Raw genomic sequence first — 19,829 nt, 5'->3', positions numbered from 1 at the left:
ATCAGGAAACATTTAAACATTTCATCGGGTAACATTTAAACATTTCATCAGGTAACATTTAAACATTTCATCAGGTAACATTTAAACATTTCATCAGGTAACATTCAAACATTTCATCAGGTAACATTCAAACATTCCATCAGGTAACGTTTAAACATTTCATCGGGTAACATTTCAACATTTAAACATTTCATCAGGAAACATTTAAACATTTCATCGGGTAACATTTAAACATTTCATCAGGTAACATTTAAACATTTCATCAGGTAACATTTAAACATTTCATCAGGTAACATTCAAACATTTCATCAGGTAACATTCAAACATTTCATCAGGTAACATTTAAACATTTCATCAGGTAACATTTAAACATTTCATCAGGTAACATTTAAACATTTCATCAGGTAACATTTAAACATTTCATCAGGTAACATTCAAACATTTCATCAGGTAACATTTAAACATTTCATTAGGTAACATTCAAACATTTCATCAGGTAACATTCAAACATTCCATCAGGTAACGTTTAAACATTTCATCGGGTAACATTTCAACATTTAAACATTTCATCAGGAAACATTTAAACATTTCATCGGGTAACATTTAAACATTTCATCAGGTAACATTTAAACATTTCATCGGGTAACATTTAAACATTTCATCGGGTAACATTCAAACATTTCATCAGGTAACATTCAAACATTTCATCAGGTAACATTTAAACATTTCATCAGGTAACATTTAAACATTTCATCAGGTAACATTTAAACATTTCATCAGGTAACATTTAAACATTTCATCAGGTAACATTCAAACATTTCATCAGGTAACATTCAAACATTTCATCAGGTAACATTTAAACATTTCATCAGGTAACATGATGATATGACTGATTGAATGATGTATCGATGATATTTGTCTCTCTCCGCAGCGATAAGGAGGAGCTGCTTCCAGATCCAGATGAGTCCTCTCTAGAGTCTCTGGCTGTCCCAGAGAGCCCCAAACTGGACGAGGCCTGAGAAGAGGGTCCGGAGCCCAGGGTTCTGGTTCTGGTTTGATCTTAAACCTGCTATAATCTGGATTATTTTAATTGTACCTTCAGATTCTAAACACAACTGTTGTTTTCTTGTTTGTAAACTCTACTTCTGTAGTGTGAACGTTGATTCAATGATAAGTTAGGAAACACAAAATTAAATGATTTAAATGACATTAAACTTTAAACATTTGAAGTCATTTCTTAAGTAAATCCTCCAATTATCTTGAGTGTTTCTATAAGTCTGTATTCTTTTAATAGTCGTAAATGATTTGTGTTTTTTGTACTTTGACTAAATCAGCAATATGAAGACGTCACTTTGATTCTGGTGACTTTTTACATTTTAGGGGTTAAACAATTAAATATGTAATTAAAAGTGTTTTTTAATAGGTTGAACTTTAACACCAGGAGTGTAAATTAAAAAACGAATCATTAGAGGACGCAGCAATGACATTCACTGGAGCCTGCTTTTCCCATGATGCAACATGATGCCGTCTTTCATTGGAGCCTCGACAGCTGCTCACTTATTTCAGTTACCTGATGGATTTAGTTACTGGTTAAACAGCTGTTTTTATTATTACACACGAGTTTATGTATCAGGAGTCCTGTTACATGCAAATATTAGTTTCATATCAAAAGTAAATGCACACATCTATTATTTTACTATTAAAATCAATTTAAAGAAATCTTTACTGATAATTCGGATAATTAATTATCCTTATTAGTTAATAGTTAATAGTCGGTAGTAAATCATTTTCTTGTTCTTTCTTTGGAGTAATAAATTGTTTTGATATCAACTAATTGTATCCGTAAATCAGCAGCATCATGTTGTGTTTTATAATAAGTTATAAAGCATAAACATTCAGATGATTCAATAAGATGTAATAATGACGTTTGATGTGTTTGAACTGAAGGTCTCTGCACTCAACTGTCTCAATAAAACTTTATTAACACCTCGTTTACTTGTTTATGTTTACATCCACAGAAACACAACTTCATCTTTCAACACTGATCACACAGTTAGCGTACATGTAGTTGTTTGAGTTGGTGGGTGTGCGGCTCACTCCACCTCGCTTACACTTTTAAATTGTGATGACGTCACAGCGTTTCTCAGCTTGAGGAAAGTTTTATATGAAGCTTCAAGCTTCAACAATTCCCAGTCATAATTGAGCTTGTTTGCAGTTGGAGGCCACAGAGTGTGCAGTACCGTGAGTGGCCACTAGATGAATGGAAACGAGGCTCAGCGGTGGCACCATAGACCTCCATCTACCAGCTAAAGCGACGCTTTAGATAAAGTGTACAAAGGTTTTTTAACCTTCGACCCTTTGGTTGCGTCACACGAGAAGTCCACAGTAAGAAGAATGTAAACAATAAGACCACAACATACTCATAATAATAATAATAATAACGCCTTTCATGACGTCTTTGGCGAAGGCTGTATGTCCCGCCCCTCCTCCGCTGTGATTGGACGGCAGTGACCAAACTGCGCTGTCCATCGAGGTGAAGGAGAAGTGGTGAGGAAAGGACATAGGACGTGGTGTTGTGAGGACGCACACAGCAGAAAGAGCATCTTATCCCACGTGCGCCCAGGACTGTGTGTGCCCCCCCCCCCCCCCCCACTGGTATTTAAACACGACGTCATATTCGTGCGACAATCCCGGAAGTGTGTGTCGGAGCCAAAATGTCGCAGAGTCGGAGGGAGGCGGCTGATGATGTCGGTTAAGAAGAGGAAGAGAACCCGGACCGTTTATCACAGAGCACCGTGAGACGAACCCGCGGACGGTTAACGAGGTTACCGGAGGAGAAGAACGGAGCCACGGTTCATTAGATGCTGTGAGTTTAACGCGCTGCGACGGTCTGCAGCTAGAGGCTAACGTAGCATGCTAACATGTCGAGTCACGGGGACAAACACCGCACTGAGAGCGCGTCAAAGATGCGCGACATGTTGTTTATCCTCCAGCTGATTTAATTGTTATCGTAGAGAAGACCGCGCCTTTAGCCTGTTAGCCTCACTGTGTTGGTTTTATTAGCATGTTAGCCTGTTAGCCTCACTGTGTTGGTTTCATTTAGCATGTTAGCCCGTTAGCCTCACCATGTTGGTTCCCGTTAGCAACACATGCTAACAGAGAGAAGCTAGCAGCAGCTATGTGATGCTACTTATCGATGTAACCTGCTGGTTAATTAACGTGCCGCTGCGTGTTTACACGTTCAACGTTTACAGGTCAACTGTTTTCTGACGACATGGAGACATATTCTGACATTAGTTTACATGTTTTACCACATTGTAGTATTCATGATATTCATAGTGAATACAGACAGATATATTTTAGATTGTTTATCGTTTACATTGTGTTGATTAGCAGAACAAAACAGACTAAGACAATTGTGTCCGTCCGTCTCTGTGTCTGTGTGTCTCTGTCCGTCTGTCTGTGTGTCTCTGTCTCTCTCAGGTGTCATGGCTGAGCGGAGGGGTGAGTGTTCGTGGAAGAGACACATCTCAGAGCAGCTGAAGGTCAGAGACCGAGTTCAGAGACAGGCCTTTGAGGAGATCGTCCTCCAGTGTGAGTCTCGCACACTGTCTCACACACTGTCTCACTCCCTCACTCTCTCTCACACTGTCTCACTCGCTCACACTGTCTCACTCACTGTCTCACTCACTGTCTCACTCCCTCTCTCACACAGACACACAGTCTGTCTCAGTGTGGACAGACAGTTGAATGAACTGTCTGTCTTTCTGTGTTCAGATAACCGTCTTCTGGAGAAGTCAGACCTGCAGACTGTTCTGTCAGAAAGATACCAGACGGACAAATATGACGTCCAGAGAGGACACGAGGCCAGGTGAGTCCTCAACTTCCTGTCTCCTTTATATGTCCCCTTTGTAACGTGTCGTCCTGACGTGTCCCTTTTTTTCAATTCCTTCTTGTGACGCGTCCCCATCTCACCCTCAGCTCGGGGACAGACGGTCGTAGTGACGTCCTGCAGCAGGAGATGTCTCAGATGAGAATCAAACACCAGGAGGAGCTGACGGAGCTGCACAAGAAACGAGGAGAGGTGGGTCACTGCATCACGCAGGGGAAGTGATGTCACGTCACTGCATCACGGGGGGGGGGGTGATGTCACTGCGTCACGCAGGGGGGAAGTGATGTAATTTTCTGTCGTTGTGTTGAGACTGAAATGTGACCTGCATGACATCATTAACTAACCTTAACCAACACTCCTTATTGATCTTTGTCCTCCAGCTGGCTCAGAATGTGATCGAACTGAACAACCAGATTCAACAGAAAGACAAAGAGATCCAGAGCAATGAGGCCAAGTAGGTACACACACACACACACACACACACACACACACACACACACACACACACACACACACACACACACACACACACCAGAGTCTTAAACTGGATGAGCTCTTACAGGGAGCCAGTGTTTGCTGAGAATGACAGTTGGTCATCCAGGGTCACACCCAGGTTCCTCGCAGTCCGAGTTGGCGTCACCACGGTATCATCAATGGTGATGGACAGGTCCCGGTGCGGGCAACCCTTCCCCAGGAGGAACAGTAGCTCAGTTTTGTCTAGGTTGAGCTTGAGGTGGTGTGTCGTCATCCACTTCCAGATGTCAGCCAAACACGCAGCGATGCGCGTCTCCCCTTGGGTGTCACCGGGGGGAAATGACAAGACCAGCTGGGTGTCATCGGCATAACAATGGTAGGAGAAGTCATGCAAGCGAATAACAGAACCCAGAGAGAAGAGAAGGGGGCCCAGGACTGAGTCTTGCGGAACCCCCATAGTCAGCATGCGTGGTTCCGACACGGCCCCCCTCCAGGTCACCTGGTAGGATCGACCTGTCAGGTAGGATGCAAACAGGGAGAGTGCAGAGCCTGAGACGCCCATCTCCTTGTGGGATGAGAGGAGGATCTGATGGTTCAGTGTCAAACGCCGCAGACAAGTCCAGGAGAATCAGGACAGAGGAGAGAGAGTTAGCTCTTGCTGCGTGAACAATATAGAACACTATGCTTAGTCTATTGTAGCTGAGTTGTGACTACTACTGATATCAGCAGAAGTGGATAAAGTAGAATAACAATGATAACAAAAGAAGTATTGTCCTGAGTCGGCCCCGGCTGTGGACCTGAGTTCCCATCATGTGTCTCCTTTTTTGTTGGCAGGATGGTGGAGTACCAGCAGCAGATAACCACCCTGGAGGGAGACTGTCGGGAGCTGAGGAGCTGCCTTCAGGTAAACCCTCACCTGGACCTGACTGACTCAGGTGTTCCTCTCATAACGAGGTTCCTAACGGGACCTAGTCATGATGAGAGCTGCTTCAATGCTTCCTTAATGCTCAATGCTTTACTTAAGATTTCAACAGTTGAGTGTTTGGAGACGTGATGAAGGTCAGTGATGAGCAGTAAAAGGTCTGATTACCCACAATCCTCTCCTGCTGCCCTCTGGCTCCCAGCAGCCCCTGCTCTGTGCTCCCATCATGCTCTAGTGGGGCAGTGGTGGTCCCAGGAGCTGCTGACACAGACAGGATGTGACATCCCAGTGTGAGTCTGTACAGAGACCCTACAGGCTCAGTGTGATGATGTCATCCAACAGAACCAATCAGTGAGGAGCGTGAGGCTGAGGAGGAGGAGGGAGATGATCTCCAGTTTTCAACCTGAGACCTTTTAACATGTAAACGTCTATTTGAAGATGATCTTTTGTCTCCATGTGTTCTATCTGGAGCAGATCTGATTCCTTTCTATCGGGTCGAGAGCTTTGTGGTTGTGATCATTAACGTGTTTCAGGTTATCAGATGCTTTTTTTTCTTTTTGTGTGTGATCCTGCAGGACCTGGAGAGGGCGAACCAGACCCTGAAGGACGAGTACGACGCCCTGCAGATCACCTTCTCTGCTCTGGAGGAGAAGCTGAGGAAGACCACAGACGACAACCAGGAGCTGGTGTCTCGTTGGATGGCTGAGAAAGCTCAGGAGGCCAACAAGCTGAACGCAGAGAACGAGAAGGACACCAGGTGAGACACCTGGAGGAGGGGAGGGTGGGGCGGCTGGTTGGTCCTCTGGTTGGTCCCATGGTTGATCCTCTGATCGGTGTTTCAGACGCAGACAGGCCAAACTGCAGAAGGAACTGGCCGACGCAGCCAAAGAGCCTCTTCCCATCGAGCCGTCAGTACTCTGAACTTTCATGTAGTTTGACAGAAATAAAGCTGCGTCATGTCTTTACCGACTCTGGGTTCATCCTCAGGGATGACGACATCGAGGTTCTGGCAGAGGACGTAGGGAAGGGGGCTGGAGAGACCTCGCCGAAGAGACCGCTCAGCAGAACTCCCAGGTGAGACCAGTATAAACAAACGGGCTAGACTGGGAGACACACAAACTATTACTATTCATAAAACTTTTACTGCTGAGATTTAAAGTAAATATTTTATTAAAGCCTCCAAAAGTCCTCCAGACTCTGGTGCAGCAGCATCAGAGTCCTTTTTAATTTTCCACTAACACAAGCAGAGGCCATGAGAACAATATAATCTATAGTTTTCACATAACAGTTTGTTTTCTGGATAGACTGATAAAGGTGTGCAACAATCTAAAGCTTGTTTTTATTATTGAACCTCCTCCAGTCTTTGCAGACTCCGGCCTTCTCGTACAACTTTACTGTCTTTTAGAGCAGTAGGTTTATGTTTAGAGTTGGAGTGAGGAGGAAGCTAGACCAATTTAGGAAGTAGGGACGGGTATCGTGAGGATTTTGTCGACACTACCCTTCCCAACCTTACTTGTGGTAACTGATCGAACATAACACTATTGCAGCAGTATGGAACAGTCCGTAAACGCGCACAAGAACACGTTATAGCAATACAGTAAACTTAGATCAAAACAAACAAGGTAATAAACACACTATGACCTATCTATGCCCAGACACAAGCCTCTTACTCTGAGATGACTTCGTAGCGGTCGATGTGGTTCTTCGAGTTTCTTGGTTAAATGCTGGGTCCGGAGCTTCAAGCTGCGCAGCGATAAAACCTCGGCATTGCAGCGGGGTTCCTCAGAAGTTAAGGGGAAAGAGAGATTTGACCTTTTCCTCTGAAGAAGTTGCGGCTGCATTCTGTAGGTTAAAGTTGGCAGAGTTGCGGGGCCGCTTCTCCTTTGGGATCCAAAACAGTCTATTGTTCGGCCAGTGACTATAGACTTCTTAAAAGCCACAATATTGTGCGCACCTCCTATCAAGCGACTCAAATGGCGTGGGATGGCAGCTGTTTTCTTGTAGATGCTGTGACATCAGGCCATAGCACAGGAAATCTGAAAATGTGGTGCCTATGGCCCTCGTCCAACGAGATCTCAGTTTAGTTTGGATAAAAAGTCACACTTAAGTGAGACTTAACATCTCACAAAGCTTGATGTGATCTTAACTCGAAATTAATGAGAAATACTGTGTTATGCTAGCTCAGTCTAGATAATGAGAAACGCTGTCATGCTAGCTCAAAGTCTAGATAATGAGAAATACTGTGTCATGCTAGCTCAGAGTCTAGATAATGAGAAACGCTGTGTCATGCTAGCTCGGGGGAGGCTGAAAAAGGCTCTGAAGTTAGGACACATTTTGAGAGCTAAATACTGTGTAGGGTTAGGGTTAAGATAATGAATGACTGTCATGGCCGTGTGTCAGATGTTCAGATGGTCAAACACAACGAGACACTTTCTGATATCATTTAGTTTTTATGTTTCTGCAGTAAGAGAACCTCCCAGCCTCCTCCTGGTGGTCTGCTGGACTCCATCTCCAACATATTTGGGTATGTAGCTGTTAGCTCATCAGTCCAGGTCTCTGCAGGTCTCTGCAGGTCTGGACTGTCCGTGTTGTGATTGACCACCTGTCTATCTACCTGTCTGTCTGTCTGCAGCGTGTCTGAGTGTGTCAAGTCTGGACTCGCCCCCCCGCTCTCCAGGTGAAGGACTCTGTGTGTTCACCTGTTCACACTGTCAGCTCTTTGATTGACAGCTGGCTGACTCAAACTCTATTATTATTATTTATTATACTGTTAATATTATTTATTATTGGACTCGGTGGCAGCATCTGTTTTGATTATTTATCATCACTAATAATAATATTAATAACATCGTACCCACTAAGTTCAACTGAGTTTAGAGTCTCGTGATTGGCTGTTGATCTTTTTGCTGTCAGTGAACACATGGTGAAGATTGTTGTGACGTGATTAGATTAGCAATAATCTCAATACTAAAGCAATAATCAGTTATAATCTTCAGTTTTCTAAAGTAAAGATTTAAACAGATCTACAGCTGATTAGTTGTTTCTTTGATTGTTAAAAGTTCCCCTAATTCACCTTCAACCTTCTGTATGTGTAGGTAGTTATATTATAATGATATTAATAAATATTGATATTAATGATAATAATTATTATTGTTCATACATAGCATTCTCCCTGATTATCAGATGTGTATCTGAACAACTTTACCAAACTTTGTTTTTAATGTAGTTCCTTTTTTTATTTTTATAAATTTAAAACAAAACTACATTGAAATTGTCTTCATGTGAGTTCTGAGTTTTTATCATCAGTTTTATGGTTAATTCACCGTATTAAGACCTTCATGTTGATATTCACCTGGACTATAATCACCTAAACTAAACCTAACAAATACATTTTATTTGATGAATGGATTCATGGCCCATCTCTAATCACATGATTATTGACTCAATCAAAGGTATCAATCAGTACTGGTTCTGTTTACTGTGAGACTAAGTGAAAACTAGTGGTGAACAGACCAGCTGGTCTCTACTAGACCTGGTCCTAACTCCTAAGTCGGTCTTTGTTAAGACCAGTCTTTTTTAACCTAACATTGCCATGGCTACAGCCTTTGTTTGTGCTCCCTAACCTCGGCTCACGTTGCTAGCGGTGTGCTTTTAAAAGTGTCCTGATGCAACTCGTGCTCGTGACTTTTGGTTCCACACTAAGAAATTAAAGAATCAAGTATACTTAATAATTCATTAATTAACAACGGAGCCCAGGAGTGGCCATAGAGGTGACGGTTATGACCCGACAAACATCTGTTTAATTCATGACACAACTCGTCTCTGGCTGGCGTTAATAGACTGGGGTTGGACTGGCGTTAATGGGACTGGGGTTGGACTGGTGCTAATAGACTGGGGTTGGACTGGTGCTAATAGACTGGGGTTGGACTGGCGCTAATAGACTGGGGTTGGACTGGCTGTAATAGGACTGGGGTTGGACTTGCGCTAATAGACTGGGGTTGGACGGGCGTTAATAGACTGGGGTTGGACTGGCGTTAATGGGACTGGGGTTGGACTGGTGTTAATAGGACTGGGGTTGGACTGGTGTTAATAGACTGGGGTTGGACTAGCGTTAATAGACTGGGGTTGGACTGGTGTTAATAGACTGGGGTTGGACTGGTGTTAATAGACTGGGGTTGGACTGGCGCTAATAGACTGGGGTTGGACGGGCGTTAATAGACTGGGGTTGGACTGGTGTTAATAGGACTGGGGTTGGACTGGTGTTAATAGGACTGGGGTTGGACTGGTGTTAATAGACTGGGGTTGGACTGGTGTTAATAGACTGGGGTTGGACTGGTGTTAATAGACTGGGGTTGGACGGGCGTTAATAGACTGGGGTTGGACTGGTGTTAATAGGACTGGGGTTGGACTGGTGTTAATAGACTGGGGTTGGACTAGCGTTAATAGACTGGGGTTGGACTGGTGTTAATAGACTGGGGTTGGACTGGTGTTAATAGACTGGGGTTGGACTGGCGCTAATAGACTGGGGTTGGACTGGCGCTAATAGACTGGGGTTGGACTGGCGCTAATAGACTGGGGTTGGACTGGCGCTAATAGACTGGGGTTGGACTGGTGCTAATAGACTGGGGTTGGACTGGCGCTAATAGACTGGGGTTGGACTTGCGCTAATAGACTGGGGTTGGACGGGCGTTAATAGACTGGGGTTGGACTGGCGTTAATGGGACTGGGGTTGGACTGGTGTTAATAGGACTGGGGTTGGACTGGTGTTAATAGACTGGGGTTGGACTGGCGTTAATAGACTGGGGTTGGACTGGTGTTAATAGACTGGGGTTGGACTGGTGTTAATAGACTGGGGTTGGACGGGCGTTAATAGACTGGGGTTGGACTGGTGTTAATAGGACTGGGGTTGGACTGGTGTTAATAGGACTGGGGTTGGACTGGTGTTAATAGACTGGGGTTGGACTAGCGTTAATAGACTGGGGTTGGACTGGTGTTAATAGACTGGGGTTGGACTGGTGTTAATAGACTGGGGTTGGACTGGCGCTAATAGACTGGGGTTGGACTGGCGCTAATAGACTGGGGTTGGACTGGCGCTAATAGACTGGGGTTGGACTGGCGCTAATAGACTGGGGTTGGACTGGTGCTAATAGACTGGGGTTGGACTGGCGCTAATAGACTGGGGTTGGACTTGCGCTAATAGACTGGGGTTGGACGGGCGTTAATAGACTGGGGTTGGACTGGCGTTAATGGGACTGGGGTTGGACTGGTGTTAATAGGACTGGGGTTGGACTGGTGTTAATAGACTGGGGTTGGACTGGCGTTAATAGACTGGGGTTGGACTGGTGTTAATAGACTGGGGTTGGACTGGTGTTAATAGACTGGGGTTGGACTGGCGCTAATAGACTGGGGTTGGACTGGCGCTAATAGACTGGGGTTGGACTGGCGCTAATAGACTGGGGTTGGACTGGCGCTAATAGACTGGGGTTGGACTGGCGTTAATAGACTGGGGTTGGACTGGCGCTAATAGACTGGGGTTGGACTGGCGCTAATAGACTGGGGTTGGACTGGCGCTAATAGACTGGGGTTGGACTGGTGTTAATAGACTGGGTTGGACTGGCGTTAATGGGACTGGGGTTGGACGGCGTTGTTAGACTGGTTTGTGACTGTGCTCCTCTTCCTCAGCAGGCGTCGACCTACCAACTCTTTCAGCTCCTCACCTGAACACCCTGAAGCTCCATCTGGAGTGTGTGCAGAGGTTCGAGTCCCTTCAACAGCTCTGCACGTGTTTGTAAGTAACCAGGGGAGTGATGGTTTGACTGAGAGTCCACTTTAAAATGCTGGGAAATACCACACGACTCCATGTTCATTGATCATACCTGCGAACTTGTCGCTTTTCGGTGAAATTCGCCATTTTGAATTAAAATTAATGAAAAACCTCATTGGTCAGTGATGAGCAGTAAAAGGTCTGATTACCCACAATCCTCTCCTGCTGCCCTCTGGCTCCCAGCAGCCCCTGCTCTGTGCTCCCATCATGCTCTAGTGGGGCAGTGGTGGTCCCAGGAGCTGCTGACACAGACAGGATGTGACATCACAGTGTGAGTCTGTACAGAGACCCTACAGGCTCAGTGTGATGATGTCATCCAACAGAACCAATCAGTGAGGAGCGTGAGGCTGAGGAGGAGGAGAGAGATGATCTCCAGTTTTCAACCTGAGACCAAAACCAGAAGAGAAACATGTTTTCATTGGTTCATCGTGAAACCAGACTGACTGAGTTTGTGTGTTTGTGTTCAGGAAGCTCACGACGGTGAGGTCAATGCAGTGAGGTTCAGCCCTGGATCTCGTCTTCTAGCAACAGGAGGGATGGACCGCAAGGTCAAGCTGTGGGAGGTCGTCGCAGGTGAGTTCTCTTCAGGTTTCAGTGGTTCCCACAGGTAGACCTGTCGGTCCTCTTTTTATTCCGTCTTTTTTCTGAATCCTAATCATCACCGTCTTTATGTTCTTGATGTAGAAACAGGTCTCGGGTTTAAGTTAACGTGTCTCTTGAATCCTGACTTTAACCTTTGTGTGTTCAGGTCGCTGTGAGCCTAAAGGCGCTCTGACCGGCAGCAACGCTGGAATCACCAGCATCGAGTTTGACAGCGCTGTAAGTGTTTCCTGTTTCAGTATTGATCATATTAATGTCTAGAAGACTTTTGCTGGAAGACAAAATGTTTGCTTTCATTATTTCACACATTTGTGTTTTGGTTTGTGGGCGGGCTTAAGTTACTTCCATATATCACAGTGGTGTGTGTGTGTGTGTGTGTGTGTGTGTGTGTGTGTGTGTGTGTGTGTGTGTGTGTGTGTGTGTGTGTGTGTGTGTGTGTGTGTGTGTGTGTGTGTGTGTGTGTGTGTGTGTGTGTGTGTGTGTGTGTGTGTGTGTGTGTGTGTGTGTGTGTGTGTGTGTTGTTTTTATGTCTTTATGTCTTTAGGGCTCTTACCTGCTGGCGGCCTCCAATGACTTTGCCAGTCGTATCTGGACCGTAGAGGACTACAGACTGAGAGTGAGTCTTCACAGTTCTTAGACTCTGAACCTGTAATGTGTCCAGTCTTCTGGTCAGTGATGTCATGTAAAAGGTCTGAATCTCAGATCCCCCCCCTCGTTGGCCATTTTGGCTCCCAGCAGCCCCTGCTCTGTGCTCCCATCATGCTCTAGTGGTGCAATGGTGGTCCCAGGAGCTGCTGACAGTCAGACAGGATGTGACATCACAGTGCGAGTCTGTACAGAGACCCTGCAGGCTCAGTGTGACGATGTCATCCAACAGAACCAATCAGTGAGGAGCGTGAGGCCGAGGAGGCGGGGCCTGAGCGCTGATCTCACTCTTCTACTGAGACCATGAGACTGAGACGGTTTGATTGTTGAAGTTGGCTTCCTGTTGGAGGTTTGAACGTGTTTGTGTCCCTCTAGCACACCTTGACGGGTCACAGTGGGAAGGTGCTGTCGGCTCGCTTCCTATTGGACAACGCTCGCATCGTCTCCGGGAGCTACGACCGAACGCTCAAACTCTGGGACCTCCGCAGCAAAGTCTGTACGTGATTGGACCGTTGTGTTCGTACAGGTTTCCCCATAGCTATGAGTCGGTTTGTGTTCGGTCTGCCGAGTCGTCACCTGTCGTCTCACCTGTGCAGGTATGAAGACGGTGTTTGCTGGTTCCAGCTGTAACGACATCGTGTGCACAGAGCAGTGTGTGATGAGCGGACACTTTGATAAGAAAGTTAGATTCTGGGACATCAGGTCAGTTTACCTTCTTCTTCTTCTTCTTCTTCTTCTTCTTCTATCCTTCTTCTTCTATCCTTCTTCTTCTATCCTTCTTCTATCCTTCTTTTCTTCTATCCATCTTCTTTTCTTCTTCTTCTATCCTTCTTCTTCTTTTCTTTTCTTCTTCTATCCTTCTATCCTTCTTTTCTTCTTCTTCCTTCTACCTTCTTCTTCTTCTTCTAAAGACAGTCGGTCACCTTACAAACACTGAAGCGTTGCTCTTGTTGCTGTGTAGCTTTGATGAGTGATTTGATTTGTCGGCGTTCGTCACATGTTGCGTTCAGAGCGGAGAGCATAGTTCAGGAGCTGGAGCTGTTTGGCAGAGTGACCTCTCTGGACCTGAACCACGACCGCACAGAGCTGCTCACCTGCTCCAGAGACGACCTGGTGAAGATCATCGACCTGCGCACCAACGCTGTCAGACAGACGTTCAGGTGAGTCCAGCCCACGGGTCAGGTGTGAGGATGGGCTCTGATGTTCTGCTCCTGGTTATTAATTAACGTGTGTGTGTGTGTGTGTGTGTGTGTGTGTGTGTGTGTGTGTGTGTGTGTGTGTGTGTGTGTGTGTGTGTGTGTGTGTGTGTGTGTGTGTGTGTGTGTGTGTGTGTGTGTGTGTGTGTGTGTAGTGCTCCGGGCTTCAAGTGTGGAGCTGATTGGACCAGAGTCACCTTTAGGTGAGTTCAACAGTTCTTCTCTGGTTCATTTTCCTAAAGTTGAGTGTTGAAGAGTAAAAGCAATGATAGAACTGATGCACTGTGTTCATTCAGTCATTTGATGTTTTTTGTATCACACTTCCTGTGCAGATGTTTCACATTAAAAGCCTCCCGTTAGAGGCCCTGTAGTTTTAATTTAATTTTAATGTAAACGTAGAGAACTCCAACTAGTCTACTGCTAAACCTGTGTTCTGACACTGAGCTGTTGTTGTTGTTGTTGTTGGTGTTCAGTCCTGACGGCAGCTACGTGGCCGGTGGATCAGCTGATGGAGCTCTGTACATCTGGAGCGTCGTGACGGGGAAAGTGGACCGGACTCTGGACCGGAACCACAAGTAAGAGCCAGACTGACCCCAGAGCAGGAGATGTGACGCGTGTTTGTTTGATCGGTAACATTCGTTGACTGATCAACTGGTTGTTTTCTGCAGCTCTGCCATCAACTCGGTGTCCTGGTCGCCTTCGGGAGCGTTCGTGGCCAGTGTGGAGAAAGGAAGCCGGGCCATCCTGTGGTCTGACATGTGATTGGCTGGAGTCCTGTGGTCTGACATGTGATTGGCTGGAGATCCCGATGATGACGATGAAGAAGAGCAGGACGTTTGCGTTGAAGATGGAGCTCCTTGTTGTTGAACTCAGACTGAATCAGACCTGTTGAACTCTTCGTGTTGAACGTGAACACAGATTGAATCTGATGTTGACGTTTTATCTTCTGGACGCTTTGAGAAGCTTTTAATGTTTTAATTCAAACTGCCTCCACAATGTTTAAAACGTCATCAAGCTGGAAGAGTTAATAAAGTCTTTAACGATTATCAGAGGTGTTTTAACCACCGCTCACCGACACTAGCGGGACACGGTCAATGTCCTGCGAATATGTTAATCAAGACACCTCAGCTGCCACAACTTTAACACAACTTACACTATGCAAAATAAGGACAGACTACAGGTGAGATAATAGAAGACGTCCACATCTCCAGGCAATACGAAATAAGGTGATCGTCACATGACACGTGACCGCGTCACATGACCGCGTGTTGCTGATGCCAGCAGACAGACTGCTGAGTCTGACTGAGACACTAATCGGCTCAGCAGAGACTAACGCTGCTGATGATGTGATGGAACAATCGTCATGTCAGAATGACAATAACATTAATTATGAATCATAATTAGTCATGTAAAGACTCAGATTTTCTCACAAAGTTATCGAATCTACAAAATGTGAGCTAACCCAGTATGTAGATACTCTACGTCTACATACCGTAAATCTACTTTAAAACTACATACCGTAAATCTATTTTAAAACTACAAAGATAAAAAGAAATGTGAAAGTTCATTCTTGATGTTTTCTCAGTTGCTGTTTATAATCTCAACTCGAGGTCCACTTAAACGCTTGGAGACGTACAGGTACGTGGGTTTAAACGGTTGGAGACGTACAGGTACGTGAGTTTAAACGGTTGGAGACGTACAGGTACGTGAGTTTAAACGGTTGGAGACGTACAGGTACGTGAGTTTAAACGGTTGGAGACGTACAGGTACGTGAGTTTAAACGGTTGGAGACGTACAGGTACGTGAGTTTAAACGGTTGGAGACGTACAGGTACGTGAGTTTAAACGGTTGGAGACGTACAGGTACGTGAGTTTAAACGGTTGGAGACGTACAGGTACGTGGGTTTAAACGCTTGGAGACGTACAGGTACGTGGGTTTAAACGCTTGGAGACGTACAGGTACGTGAGTTTAAACGCTTGGAGACGTACAGGTACGTGAGTTTAAACGCTTGGAGACGTACAGGTACGTGGGTTTAAACGGTTGGAGACGTACAGGTACGTGAGTTTAAACGCTTGGAGACGTACAGGTACGTGGGTTTAAACGCTTGGAGACGTACAGGTACGTGAGTTTAAACGCTTGGAGACGTACAGGTACGTGAGTTTAAACGCTTGGAGACGTACAGGTACGTGAGTTTAAACGCTTGGAGACGTACAGGTACGTGGGTTTAAACGGTTGGAGACGTACAGGTACGTGGGTTTAAACGGTTGGAGACGTACAGGTACGTGGGTTTAAACGCTTGGAGACGTACAGGTACGTGAGTTTAAACGCTTGGAGACGTACAGGTACGTGAGTTTAAACGGTTGGAGACGTACAGGTACGTGAGTTTAAACGGTTGGAGACGTACAGGTACGTGGGTTTAAACGCTTGGAGACGTACAGGTACGTGAGTTTAAACGGTTGGAGACGTACAGGTACGTGAGTTTAAACGCTTGGAGACGTACAGGTACGTGGGTTTAAACGGTTGGAGACGTACAGGTACGTGGGTTTAAACGGTTGGAGACGTACAGGTACGTGGGTTTAAACGGTTGGAGACGTACAGGTACGTGGGTTTAAACGCTTGGAGACGTACAGGTACGTGAGTTTAAACGCTTGGAGACGTACAGGTACGTGAGTTTAAACGCTTGGAGACGTACAGGTACGTGGGTTTAAACGGTTGGAGACGTACAGGTACGTGAGTTTAAACGCTTGGAGACGTACAGGTACGTGGGTTTAAACGGTTGGAGACGTACAGGTACGTGAGTTTAAACGCTTGGAGACGTACAGGTACGTGAGTTTAAACGCTTGGAGACGTACAGGTACGTGAGTTTAAACGCTTGGAGACGTACAGGTACGTGGGTTTAAACGCTTGGAGACGTACAGGTACGTGGGTTTAAACGCTTGGAGACGTACAGGTACGTGGGTTTAAACGGTTGGAGACGTACAGGTACGTGAGTTTAAACGGTTGGAGACGTACAGGTACGTGGGTTTAAACGGTTGGAGACGTACAGGTACGTGAGTTTAAACGCTTGGAGACGTACAGGTACGTGAGTTTAAACGGTTGGAGACGTACAGGTACGTGAGTTTAAACGGTTGGAGACGTACAGGTACGTGGGTTTAAACGGTTGGAGACGTACAGGTACGTGAGTTTAAACGCTTGGAGACGTACAGGTACGTGGGTTTAAACGGTTGGAGACGTACAGGTACGTGAGTTTAAACGCTTGGAGACGTACAGGTACGTGGGTTTAAACGCTTGGAGACGTACAGGTACGTGGGTTTAAACGCTTGGAGACGTACAGGTACGTGAGTTTAAACGCTTGGAGACGTACAGGTACGTGAGTTTAAACGCTTGGAGACGTACAGGTACGTGAGTTTAAACGGTTGGAGACGTACAGGTACGTGGGTTTAAACGCTTGGAGACGTACAGGTACGTGAGTTTAAACGCTTGGAGACGTACAGGTACGTGGGTTTAAACGGTTGGAGACGTACAGGTACGTGAGTTTAAACGCTTGGAGACGTACAGGTACGTGGGTTTAAACGGTTGGAGACGTACAGGTACGTGAGTTTAAACGCTTGGAGACGTACAGGTACGTGGGTTTAAACGCTTGGAGACGTACAGGTACGTGGGTTTAAACGCTTGGAGACGTACAGGTACGTGGGTTTAAACGCTTGGAGACGTACAGGTACGTGGGTTTAAACGCTTGGAGACGTACAGGTACGTGGGTTTAAACGCTTGGAGACGTACAGGTACGTGAGTTTAAACGCTTGGAGACGTACAGGTACGTGAGTTTAAACGCTTGGAGACGTACAGGTACGTGGGTTTAAACGGTTGGAGACGTACAGGTACGTGGGTTTAAACGCTTGGAGACGTACAGGTACGTGGGTTTAAACGCTTGGAGACGTACAGGTACGTGGGTTTAAACGGTTGGAGACGTACAGGTACGTGAGTTTAAACGGTTGGAGACGTACAGGTACGTGGGTTTAAACGGTTGGAGACGTACAGGTACGTGAGTTTAAACGGTTGGAGACGTACAGGTACGTGAGTTTAAACGGTTGGAGACGTACAGGTACGTGAGTTTAAACGTTGTGATGAGGAGTTTAAAGCCACAAACATTCATTATTGGTCTTGTCAGAATAAACATCTTTGTTGGTGTTTTTTCAGAGAAGTGTTGTGATTTCCTGTGGACAGTGAATGCCTCATGTACATATACCTGCAGATCTCCCTGTTTGTTGGTGCAGGATTACCTGAGTGTGCGTTCAGTCGGTAATGATCAGCATGCTGAGCAGGCGAACATGTGAGTGTTCATTATAAATGCGGCTCTGATCGGTCGGATCACTTGTTAGAAATCTGCTGCTGCTCAACACACACTGCTGCTCTCAGGTCAGTGTCTCTTTCTGATAGGACTCCTTGATTCTTCAAGTGTTTTAAGTGTCTAAGTTACTGAGCGTCTTATTATTCATACTGACCACAGACAGATTTAGTTTAATTTAATGGGAACAACACAAAATACAAACATCTATTCAGAAGTTCAGCTGAAGATCAAAGAGATAGTCTGGAGTCTGAGCTTGAGATATTAAAGAACTCTCAAGGTTCATAGTAAACTCCTTCAGTCTTTGAGGGTTGAACATGTGAACGTATGAATCTGGCTTTTTGTTTGATTGTCCAGTTGGTGAAAGAAATCAGTTTGATTTGAATTAGAATTTACTTTGTTAATACAAGAATGTTAAAGTAGAGTCTGAGTTAAACCATTCAGGTGTTCTATTGTTTTAACATACAACAGTAATCAGGCATCTGTTGTTGGAATGTTAAACTGATGTGTCTTAATTTAGGATTTCTCTGTACTGCAGGTTGTGACATCATCAGTCAACATGAGTCCCAAACATGTCGTCTTTAAGAAAGCGTCCCGCGACAAGTCGGTAAGTTGTGCAGAAATCCTCGAGTAAAAGTAGAAGAACCAGAGTCCTCCATCTCGCATCACCTCTGAACCTTTGAGCAAAGCTCTGAACCTCTGGACCTCCTCTGTGCTCCAGGTGGCGGTCTACATGACCAAGAGAGACTTTGTGGACCACTGTGACTTTGTGGATCCGGTCGGTGAGTTCAAACTGAACTATTGACCCCAGAGTTAGATTACATCTAGTTACATGTGTTGTCCCATCAGGTTATGTTGGCATGATGTAGCATGTTAGCATGATGTAGCATGTTAGCTAACAACTTACAACATGTCAGTCAGACTTATTTTAACTGTTGTGATGTAACTAGGCTAACAGTTTGCCTCTACTTCCAGTCTTTGTGCTAAGCTAGGCTAAATACATGGTGGACCAGGGTCTTAAAGACCACCTTTTCTGATCATTTGATTAACTTTATTTAAAATATGTTGGTGAACAGCAGATTTTAAGTATTTAGACAGAGACAGAAGTGATGTCTATCCTACCTTCATGTTCCATCAGAAACTACAACAGATCAAATGTTCAACGTTCGATCAGTTTTTCTTCTGCAGACAGAAGCTTCTCTCCATTATTAACAGTCCTGTTTCTTTCTGTGTCTTTGAGACGGAGTCATTGTGATCGACCCGCTGCAACTCAAAGGAAAGAAAGGTATGTTTCACCGTTAACTATAGAATATTTAGAATGATTTCACATCGATTGATATGTAATAATGTGATGAACTCAAACAACATATTATAAAAGTGTAAAACAAACAATAATATCAAAACAACATAAAGGACTTATAGATTTATTATACATTTTAGATTGTTTTAGTAAGTGAAGAACGTTTGACTCTTATGGTTTCATTTATTTTACGCAGACGATGCACAACTTTATGTCATCAACTCGTTCAAGTTGATACTCAAACATTAAATGATCTAAACTGGATCCTGGTCTCATGCAGTTTGCTGGTTCTTGGTGGAGTCTTTAGAGGTAAAAGCATTTGTGTCTGAATAACGGGTCAGACTGTCCGGACTGTTTCTGTATTTTTACCCTTTAACTGTTTCTTAAAGACAAGAAGATCCTGGAGAGGAGCTTTTATTGAGCAACTCTTTTGATTGGTTGTTGGAAAAAAAGACTAAAAGGAGTCTGAACTTTCGTGGATTAAGCATCTAGTGGTCATTAGTGGTACTGCTCATTCCTGTTTTTGTGTACTGGGTTCTGTTCACGCTGTGGTGTGGCTACTTGAACATAGCTTGTTTTTTCTCTGTAGAGAATAATCTGAAGTATTCAGAAACTGTTTTCTACTGAAGAA

The 19,829-nt window shown here is 44.9% G+C and overlaps 2 protein-coding genes and 3 non-coding genes across 9 annotated transcripts in view; all 5 read left to right on the top strand.

The window, feature by feature from the left end:
- Window positions 1–2,577: 2,577 nt before the first annotated feature.
- Window positions 2,578–14,599, top strand: atg16l1 (ATG16 autophagy related 16-like 1 (S. cerevisiae)). Of its 5 annotated transcripts, XM_068705427.1 has the most exons (21): window positions 2,578–2,866; window positions 3,484–3,594; window positions 3,778–3,871; window positions 3,982–4,084; window positions 4,273–4,346; window positions 5,201–5,270; window positions 5,864–6,045; window positions 6,131–6,196; window positions 6,276–6,362; window positions 7,753–7,812; window positions 7,921–7,965; window positions 10,974–11,076; window positions 11,580–11,685; window positions 11,861–11,931; window positions 12,257–12,328; window positions 12,733–12,853; window positions 12,954–13,059; window positions 13,368–13,517; window positions 13,709–13,756; window positions 14,027–14,128; window positions 14,222–14,599. In XM_068705427.1, the coding sequence occupies exons 2-21, from the start codon at window positions 3,489–3,491 to the stop codon at window positions 14,313–14,315; spliced, it is 1,860 nt and encodes a 619-aa protein (XP_068561528.1). In that variant the 5' UTR covers window positions 2,578–2,866; window positions 3,484–3,488; the 3' UTR covers window positions 14,316–14,599. The 5 variants fall into 5 exon arrangements, with proteins under 5 accessions (XP_068561528.1, XP_068561537.1, XP_068561543.1 ...); XM_068705436.1 differs by lacking the exon at window positions 7,921–7,965 and having other exon boundaries at window positions 2,579–2,866; window positions 10,971–11,076; XM_068705442.1 differs by lacking the exon at window positions 7,921–7,965 and having other exon boundaries at window positions 2,580–2,866.
- LOC137877076 (small Cajal body-specific RNA 6) lies at window positions 5,425–5,699 on the top strand. The gene has a single exon (XR_011103505.1). It is a non-coding gene; the product is annotated as a small Cajal body-specific RNA 6 (non-coding RNA).
- LOC137877082 (small Cajal body-specific RNA 6) lies at window positions 11,230–11,504 on the top strand. Its single transcript, XR_011103506.1, has one exon. It is a non-coding gene; the product is annotated as a small Cajal body-specific RNA 6 (non-coding RNA).
- On the top strand, window positions 12,380–12,660 carry LOC137877088 (small Cajal body-specific RNA 6). The gene has a single exon (XR_011103507.1). It is a non-coding gene; the product is annotated as a small Cajal body-specific RNA 6 (non-coding RNA).
- A 3,313-nt stretch (window positions 14,600–17,912) lies between the features above and the next one.
- The window catches only part of LOC137870860 (S-arrestin-like), a 7,528-nt gene continuing 5,611 nt past the window's right edge, over window positions 17,913–19,829 (top strand). The window contains exons 1-4 of the mRNA XM_068708347.1: window positions 17,913–17,969; window positions 18,437–18,505; window positions 18,620–18,680; window positions 19,139–19,183. Coding sequence (XP_068564448.1) covers window positions 18,458–18,505; window positions 18,620–18,680; window positions 19,139–19,183 — 154 coding nt within the window. The 5' untranslated portion in view covers window positions 17,913–17,969; window positions 18,437–18,457. The remainder of the gene's footprint in view (window positions 17,970–18,436; window positions 18,506–18,619; window positions 18,681–19,138; window positions 19,184–19,829) is intronic.

Source organism: Cebidichthys violaceus, unplaced genomic scaffold (genome assembly GCF_023349555.1).
Source record: "Cebidichthys violaceus isolate CVI_PGR_0920_01 unplaced genomic scaffold, fCebVio1.0.p SCAF_1, whole genome shotgun sequence".
Taxonomy (NCBI): domain Eukaryota; kingdom Metazoa; phylum Chordata; class Actinopteri; order Perciformes; family Stichaeidae; genus Cebidichthys; species Cebidichthys violaceus.
The sequence above is the reverse complement of the archived record's forward strand: the minus strand, read 5'-3'. Positions and strand labels throughout refer to the sequence as shown.

Coding starts and splice junctions, on each gene's coding strand:
- atg16l1 (XM_068705427.1), top strand. CDS start 3,489: ATGGCTGAGCGGAGGGGTGAGTGTTCGTGGAAGAGACACATCTCAGAG. Junction 4,085..4,272: donor TGCACAAGAAACGAGGAGAG/GTGGGTCACTGC, acceptor TTTGTCCTCCAG/CTGGCTCAGAATGTGATCGA. Junction 11,686..11,860: donor GCTGTGGGAGGTCGTCGCAG/GTGAGTTCTCTT, acceptor TTGTGTGTTCAG/GTCGCTGTGAGCCTAAAGGC.